The following is an 8,443-nucleotide window of genomic DNA, read 5'->3' as shown; positions in this document are numbered from 1 at the left end:
AATCCAAGACCCACATTAGCCCTGGATCCCCTGGGAGAGGTGGCTACTCAGTTCCAGGGCCAGGTTAATTGAAGTGATAGGGAGTGGGGAGGAGGGGGCAGGGCTGGGATTGCGTGGCCTCCTTCCCTCTCCTGCTCCCTCCCTCAGCTTGGAGGAGCCAACTTCAAAAGCCTCCGCCTGGCCTGCCCCTCTGCAGTCCTCCAGGCAGCCTGTCCAGGGAAGCCGTTGGCTGGTGGTGGACCTGGTGCGGTGGTGCACACCCCGTCCGAGGACCCCAGGATCATGTGTGTGGCCTGCTGGCGGGAGTGAGGGAGGGCAAGACGCTGAAAGGCCCATGGTGAGCAGCTGTGGGCCTCCTCTAGGGAGGGGCTCACTTGGGTGGAGGGGCTGGGGGTACACACAGCTCAGGAGACACTGCTTGTTCCCCTGAGTCCCACCGGGAAATCTCCGGTTGGTTCTGGTCACTGTGTCACTGTGGGTGGCAGTGGGTGCATGTGCCCTGGCTTCTGGTAGTTGGGCGAGGGGGGCTCCCGGGTGCCGGGCCACCCTGTTCTAAGCTGGGCTGAGGCTTGAGCCAGGAAGTGGTACTAACAGGCCAGGTGGGACTCCCAGGGCAGCCTGTCTGCCCCACCTGGGTAGGACACAGCAGGTGCTGGACATCCTTGCAGCTCCAGCTGGCCTGCTTAGGAGTCAGGCTCTGGTTTTCGCTATGACCTCTGACCCAGAGCAGGCAGAGGGGATGACGTGGCAACTCTGAGCCCACCAAGTTGGCCGCGTGGCGTGTGTGGTTGGGGGGCCAGGTTCAAGAAGGGGCCGTAGCAAGCCGTCTGCTCTTCCAGCCATTGCCGCTTCGTGCTCTGAGCAGGAGCTGCCACCCCCACCAGGCCCCCAGCTCTAGGCGAGGGTTGGGGTGCTGCTTGGTCAGGCTCCCCTGCCAGGGCTGGGAAGCCGAGTCGAGTCCTGTTATCTCGGTCGGGTTCGCATGATTAATTTTCCAGCCCTAGATCTGCTGTCTGACTCCATGCGGGGGCCCAGGGGAAGGTTTGGGGCTGGCCCCTTTTGAATGGCTGGGAACCTGGGGGCCATCAGCTGTCTCCTTGATGTTTGGGCTTTTTCCCTGTGGGAGCAGGCCCTCCACTTTGGGTCGGCGGAGGCCTGTGGCATAGGCTGCCTGGAGCGATGGCGTGTGGCGGCTGGCACAGGCAGAGGGGGCTTTTGCAACTGTTGGTTGGGGCTGGATGTGGTGGCTGCTTCTTCCTCTGTGGCTTCTGGGATTCCCCCCAGCTTTCCCCTTCCAATAGGGTGCGGCTTGGAGCTCTGAGCCCCAGCCCCAGTTGGGTCGGAGGTACAAGGAGTTCCCCAGTCCCCATGTCTCTGTGAGCTAACCCAGAGGGCTCCAGTGTGGGAGGTGTGGAGTTGAATGGGCGTGGCCATGGGTGGGACAGCCCCACTCGAGCTGTGCAGGGCCAGGTGGGCCTACATGGACCTCCTACATGGACCACAGAGCCAGGCTCTCCTGCCTCTGGCCCTGCCCCCTCAGTCTCCTGCTGGGCTCTTCAGGGCTCAGTGACATGGCCTCCCAACCCACATCACTCACCCCTTGCACATCTTTGCAGGGCGCATAGAGCTGTCTGGTTTGCAGACTTATCTGTTGTCTCTCCTGATTTATCCCGCCAGGCCTGTGCCTACAGCCTTTCTTGGTTGGTGACATGTCCGTTTCATAAGGCTCAGAGATCCCGTGGGGTGGGGCTTCTACGGAGACAAAGTGCAGGCGGGCTGGCTGCTCCCTGTGCTGGGAACCCCCGCCCCCAGGCCTAACCCCAACCTGCTGTCTCCTCCAGGTATCCCCCAAGCCTGCACTCTGGGCGCTCCTGTTGGCGCTGCTGGGGACCGCGCCAAGCCGCGCCCATTCCCCGGCCTGCAGCGTCCCCGACGTGCTTCGCCACTATCGCGCCATCATCTTCGAGGATCTGCAGGCTGCCGTGAAGTGGGGCGGGGCGGGGGCCGAAGAGACCAGGCCAGGCTCCAGACACTTTCATTTCATACAGAAAAACCTGACTAGACCCGGGAGCTCGGGACGGCGGGGACGGCCTCGGGCCTCCTGTGGCGCCCAGAAGGTATGGAGGAGGCGCCCCTACCCAAGGTCGCCGGTCTGCTCCTCTCTCTGTCTCCCCCCACCCCCACCCCGCCTTCCTCCTTTCCCTCCCCAGGAGCACAGTATCCTCCTGTCCATCTCATCCCTGGGTCGGACCCTGCGCGGGGCGGTGGCCGGGAGCCGCCGCGGTGCCCTGGAGAGAGCTGCGTGGACCGTGGCTGTGCGCACCGAGGCGGTGATGCGGCGCCACTGCAGGACGCTGCCCCAGGTGTGCGTCCCTGAGTGCAGCCGGGGCCCGACCTCCCCGAACCCCACAGGGCCGCCGCGCGTCCCGGGGCTCCACGGCCCTAGGCTGAGGTCGGGCTGGGCGCGGGGGCCGGGCTGGGCGCGGGGGCCGTGCGCATTCGCTGACCGCCCTGTCCCCGACAGCGGAGCCGGCGGCCCGAGGTGCGCCCTGCCCGGCGTCGCGGCGGCCGAAGGCAGCTCCTGCTGCGCGCCCTGGACGCCGTCGCCACCTGCTGGGAGAAGCTCTTCGCGCTGCACGTCCCGGCCTCCAGGGGCTCCTAGCGCGGCCCGGCCTGGCTCTGCCTCCGGCGCCCTGCGCGGGGAGGAGAACCAGCGGGGCCGCGGCAGAGCCTGGAGACGCGCCTCGTTTTGTCGACTTGTTGGTGGCCTCGGCCCCTCGCTCGACGCAGCCCGCGCTCCCCGCAGGGCCCAGGACTTGGAGAAGGGGGCGCGCCCGGCCGCCGCTGGGTCTCGGAGGAGGCCCGCCCTCCACGCGCCGAAGGCCTCAATAAACGGAGCTGGCGCTGCGGGTCCGGCACTCCCTTCGCCTGCCTCTCTGTGGGCCTGGGACCGCCCCGGGATCTGCGCTTCGATGGCGGGGGGGCGGTGGAGGGGGAATGCGGGGACCGGCACCTCCTGTGGCACCTGGACGGGGCGGAGCCGCCGCTCCCAGCCTCGGGCAGCAGAGGGCGGGCGCGGGACGCTGGGCGCGCTCCGGCTCGGTCAGCTGCTCCCGGCTGGGCGGAGGGGAGAGCGGGGGACTCCTGGGGCCCCTAAAACGTCACGTATCCATCCTGCTCCACTTTGGACCGGGGCCGGGGGTGGAAATTGAGGGGAGGGGAAGGCTGGACTTGGTGGATTCGGAGCAAAACAACCGGATAAAGGAAACGGGCCCGAAGGGAAGCGGGAGCTGCGGGCCCTGGCTGTGAGCTTGGCCAGGCTATTTCCTGCTGCCTCAGGAGGGGTGGCCACGGCCTGGGCTCAGAGACTGCCCAGCCTCCTCTGCAGGACTGGCCAGGCTGGGGCCTGCTTTCTGGCCCCTGGCACCCTGCATTTGCTGGGGGACTGACCCCTGGTTCCCTCGTCTGATGCACGGGTCTGGGAGTCTGTCACCCCCTCCCTGATCTCGGCCCATGGAGGAGCACAGGAGGTAAAGTCCCTGACACCTGTTCCCTCCCCTTCCCTGAGAGGCAGCGAGCAGGCTGTGCCTCTGGCATTCTTTGGGATCAGGGGCAGCAGCAGAAGAAAGAAGTAACCTCCCAAGCTAACCCTGACCCAGCTCCACACTCTGTGTTAATGTATTTAGTCTGTACAACAAGAGCTACTGTCTGTTTTATAGATGGGGAAACTGAAGCACGAGGAGGCTGTGAGACTTGCCCCAGATCACAGCCAGCAGTGTAAGAGCTGGCCTCAGACCCAGGCCCAGGGCATGGGCTCTGCCATATGTCCCCTGCCTGGAGGCTGGGGACCAAGCTTCCTGGACTTCAGAGCCTTGGACTCACCTGCAGAGTTAGCACTTCTGACAGAGTCCCTGGCCATGCTCTGAGCACAAGCACCCAGCAAGCGTTCCCAGGCCTAGTTCTGCATTGCCTGCTCCATGGGGGCCAGCGTGGGCAAGTGTGGGAGGGATGAAGGGGAGAGGCAGGGTGCAGGAGCCCCAGCTGGAGCCAAAGCACTTGAGGGAGGCACCCGGACTTATCCCTAGGCAGTGGAAGGTCTCTGGTGAAAGAGGGATGTTAGAATTGGGAATCTAGAAAGATTCCCGCGGCTTGTGTGGAGGGCTGGTGAGGATGAAAGGGTGAAGAGAGGTCCAGGCTGCCCAGGGTCCTGGCTGGAGTACGTGGGTGGGTCTTTGGGGAACCTGAACATGGGAAGCACTAAAGGGGGAGTGGGTCTGTTTGAGGTCCCTGAGGGAGCTAGGGAACTGTGGGCGACTTATGCTGGGGTGTGGAGCATAAGGTATGGACAGCAGAGCGTGGCTGGGAGGCAGCTGATTTGGGGCCCGGAGAAAGAAAAGAATCCAGGGTTCTGGGCTGGGCTCAGGGACAGGATGGGGATAGGCCCTCCATGAAGGCTCCCACTGTCACACTGCCCCAGGGGCAGCTGACTTCTTGCGCTTAGACCTGCCCCAACCCCTGGGCCATGGGGAGGGCACTCCTCTCCTGTCCATGCATGACCTCCTGGGCTGCTCCATGGCTCCTGCCCACCCACAGTGCTCCCGTTCCGCTGTTCAGAGCAATCAGAGGCTGGGGATGTGGGTGGGCAACAGAAACAGCTCCCTCTACCCTGATTGAGAGAGGTTCAAACAAACCACAGCCTCTTGGGGGCAGGAGGAGGAACAGAGGCCTCAGGGTTTTGGGGACACATGTCCGTGCCTAGTCCTGGACCACAACCACATGGATGGGTGAGAAGCCCTGTGTCCTGGCCCATGGCTCCTCCCCTCATGCAGAATGGGAGCCAGGTGGGCTTTGGGCTTCTGGGACAAAGTTCACTTGTCCAGGGTGGCGACAGCCCGACCAGACTAGGTGTAGGGGCATGTGTGGAGCTACAGGAAGAGGCCCAGAGCTACCGAGAGCCACAGAGACTAGGAGAGAAGCCGCGGTGCCGGCTCAGACCTGAGAGGCTCAGGTCCTCTTTGGGTTCAGTGCTGGGACCGTAGCCCCTGAGCTCCCTGAGGATACAGGCATGTCTCCCTCAGCGTGGTACACCAGCACCTGGCCCAGGCTGGCACATGAGCTGCTCAACAAATGTTTGTTGCCTGGAACTGACCAGAATCAACCCAGAGATGGAAAGAGACTCACTGGCTCCACGGCCGATAGGGACAGAGCCATTGGCCATGGAACCACTGAGGGCAGATCCCATGGACTGGCCCTGTATGTCCATAGACCGACTGGTGGTGCCTTCCCTGCAGAGGCCCAGGGCAGGTGGCCTGAGCCTGGTTCTTTGTAAAATACTGTTTCTGGGTTGGAGCTGCACACAGTACTGTCCTGTCCCACCCTCATGCCTTCTCAGGGCTTGGCCGCTCCAGGGAGGTGGGGGCTGTGCCAGGGTAACAGATGGGGCCTGCAGGGCACTGGCTGGGGTTGTGCAACTTCCCACAGCTCAGGAGTCAGACCCCTCCATGTGCAGCGCTGGGAAGAGGGGGCCAGGCAGGCTTTGAAGGGGGCCTGGGTCCCGAGGCCTCCCCAGACTGGGCGCCTTTGAAAGAACATCTGGAACTCGGGCAACTGGCTAGTCTCTGGATTTGCAAAACCAAAAGTTAATCCTGACTTTTCCTCTTGTGTGTTCCCCACCCCTGCCCCCAAGCTCCTCTCTCTCCCCACCCCACCTCCACTTCTTCAGCGGTGGGGGATGCAGCCTCTCATGATCTCCCAAAGCACCTTCCCCCACCACCACCGCTGGCCCCCACCCCAGCCTGGGAGTCCTGCTGAAGCTGACCCGAGGGAGGTGGTGGGAAAGATGGATGTTGTCTCAGTACCTGCCATACCCAGGCCCTGTGAGCGGACAGGACAGACCACCACGCCGCAGCTGGAGACGGCTGGGGAGGAGTATGAGTGGTCCTCAGAGGAAACAGCTGCGCCCAGACCTGGGAGGTGCCCGGCCTTGTGTGGGCTCTGAGCCCTGCAGGTGTGCAGGGAGGCCCCCCCTGCTCCAGCGGTGGCTGACTCGGAAACAAGTTCCCCCCAGCTCCAGGAAACACACACTCACTGGTGGGGGAAAGCCAGGTGCTGGGGCCCATTGTCTCTGCCAGTGCCTTCAGGACCCTAGGGGAGGCCCAGCGACAGCCCCCATCCTGCCCCCTCCCCAGGAAAAGACCCAGCTTTGTAAACACAGAAACAACCATCGCTCCTCCCCGCTCTTCCCCCTCCCCATTAAAATCCGGAAGAGCCAGCGGGAGGTCGCACCTGCTGGGGGAAGTGAGTCCTTGTTTTGGGGGAAATGAGGAGGTCAGGCCTCTGGGGGCAGGGCAGGGCCGCGTGCGCTGGGGAGGTGGGCAGCCCTGGGGCTGGACGCGGGTTCCCGGGTCGCCTTCCGGCCTCGCTCCCGTCGGGAGGTCCCGACACGGGCGTCCTCGCAGCCTGCCCGCCTGGCCTGGCCGGATTGTGACAGCCGCGGTCAGGGGCAGAGGCGGCCAGGGCTCCCCACCAGGTGAGCAGGCCCTGTCCTTGGCGCCCCCTGCCCGGCTTGAGGCCAGGGGTCCGGGCTGCGGCCCGAGATAAGCGCCGCGCCCGCCGCCGTTTCCTGCACTTCCAGCGCCGCCGCCGCGCGCGGCTTCCTGTTTTCTCGCGCTGGCGGGCGGGGGCGTGGGGGACGGGACAGGGGTCGTGGGGGATGGAACGGGGTCGTGGGAGATGGAGCGGGGTAGTGGGGGTTGGGACGGGTCATGGGGGATGGGACGGGGTCGTGGGACACGGGACAGGGGTCGCGGGGGACGGGGCGCGGTCGCAGTAGACGGGGCGGGGGTCAGGGGGACGGGACAGGGGTCGTGGGAGAGGGAGCAGGGTCGGGGAGGATGGGGTGGGGTCCCGGGGAACAGAGGTTGCGGGGAGCAGGAGCAGGCCAGAGGAGTCTCAGTAAGAATGAACTTGGCCGGCGCGATGGCTCCCGCCTGTAATCCCAGCACTTTGGGAGGCCAAGGCGGGCGGATCACGAGGTCAGGAGTTCGAGACCAGCCTGGCCAACATGGTGAAACGCCCGTCTCTACTTAATAATACAAAAATTAGCCGGGCGGGGTGGCGGGTGCCTGTAGTCCTAGCTCCTCGGGAGGCTGAGGCGGAAGAATCGCTTGAACCCGGGAAGTGGAGATTTCAGTGAGCCGGGATTGCACCACTGCACCCCAGCCTGGGTGACAGAGCGAGACTCCGTCTCAAAAAAAAAAAAAAAAAAAAAAAAGACAAAAAAGACGAATGAACCTAGGTGCTCCGGGAGACCCTGCTCCTTCTGCAGCACTGGAGCCGGCTCTTCAGGCTCCCGCCCTGGCTTGGGGCAGAAGTGGTGGGTCGGCCAGATGGAGGGTGAGCCAGTCCCTGTAGGGCCTTAGTTTTGAGGGGCCTGTTTGGGATTGGAGGTTTGCAGCTCTGGACCCCCCTTTCCGGGGCAGCTGTTCCAGTACATGGGTTCCAGGTACTTAACCTATTGTTCAGACTTTGTTATTAGAGATACACATTTTTGCAATTTTAATAAAAACACATCTACACCAAACATCGCACACAAATGTTCATAGCAACATTATTCATTATCAATAACATTATCATTATTCATGATAGCCGAAAAGTAAAAACCATCAGTGTCCATCAGTTGCCGAATAAACAAAATGTGGTATATTCATACAAGGAGAGGAGGATACTCAGCCACAAAAGGATTGGAACGCTGGCAGGCCACAGCATGGGTGAACCTCGGAAGTGTGCAGGGTGAACCAAGCCAGACACGAAAGGCCACATGTTATCCCACTTATAAGAAATGTCCAGGCCAGACACTGCAAATCCACAGAGACCAAAAGCAGTTTAGTGTTTATCGGGGCAGGGGGCAGGAAAGACTAGGGAGTAATGGGTTTCTCTTGAGGGTGATGAAAAGCTCTAAAATTAAAGCTGGGCGTGGGGGCGCACACCTGCACTTCCAGCGAGGTAGGGAGGATCACTTTTCAAGGCTGCAGGTTCTAAGACCGTTTCTGTGAATAGCCTCTGCACTCCAGCAGCCTGGGCAACATAGCAAGACCCCGTCTCTTAAAAATAAATAAAGGCCAGGTGTGGTAGATCATGTCTATAACTCCAGCACTTTGGGAAGCCAGGTGTTCAAGACCAGCCTGGGAAACATAGGAGTCTCTACAGCAAAGCAACAAGAAGCATAGCTCCGAGGTAGAGCATTTGACTGCAACAGACAGGATGCTCTAAAATAATATAGTGGAGATGGTTTCCAGCCTTGTGACTACAACAAAACCACTCCATTGCAGACTTAAATTTTATGTAGACTTTGTAGAATGTAAGTGGAGCGGTTTAGTTTTCTGGGGTGCTTTTCCTGCTGAGTGGTGGGGGCTGAGTGGTGGGAGGCTCGGGTCCCCACATG

The 8,443-nt window shown here is 62.2% G+C and overlaps 1 protein-coding gene across 1 annotated transcript; it reads left to right on the top strand.

The window, feature by feature from the left end:
- Positions 1-1,179: 1,179 nt before the first annotated feature.
- Positions 1,180-2,918, top strand: C10H20orf204 (chromosome 10 C20orf204 homolog). The gene is made up of 5 exons (XM_025398119.1): positions 1,180-1,227; positions 1,302-1,376; positions 1,842-2,117; positions 2,211-2,363; positions 2,525-2,918. The coding sequence occupies exons 1-5, from the start codon at positions 1,180-1,182 to the stop codon at positions 2,660-2,662; spliced, it is 690 nt and encodes a 229-aa protein (XP_025253904.1). The 3' UTR covers positions 2,663-2,918.
- Positions 2,919-8,443: the final 5,525 nt, after the last annotated feature.

Source organism: Theropithecus gelada, chromosome 10 (assembly GCF_003255815.1).
Source record: "Theropithecus gelada isolate Dixy chromosome 10, Tgel_1.0, whole genome shotgun sequence".
Lineage (NCBI taxonomy): Eukaryota > Metazoa > Chordata > Mammalia > Primates > Cercopithecidae > Theropithecus > Theropithecus gelada.
Note: the sequence above shows the minus strand (reverse complement) of the source record. Positions and strands in the feature narration are given on the sequence as shown.

Coding starts and splice junctions, on each gene's coding strand:
- C10H20orf204 (XM_025398119.1), top strand. CDS start 1,180: ATGGCGTGTGGCGGCTGGCACAGGCAGAGGGGGCTTTTGCAACTGTTG. Junction 1,377..1,841: donor TCCCCAGTCCCCATGTCTCT/GTGAGCTAACCC, acceptor TGTCTCCTCCAG/GTATCCCCCAAGCCTGCACT. Junction 2,118..2,210: donor CCTCCTGTGGCGCCCAGAAG/GTATGGAGGAGG, acceptor TTCCCTCCCCAG/GAGCACAGTATCCTCCTGTC.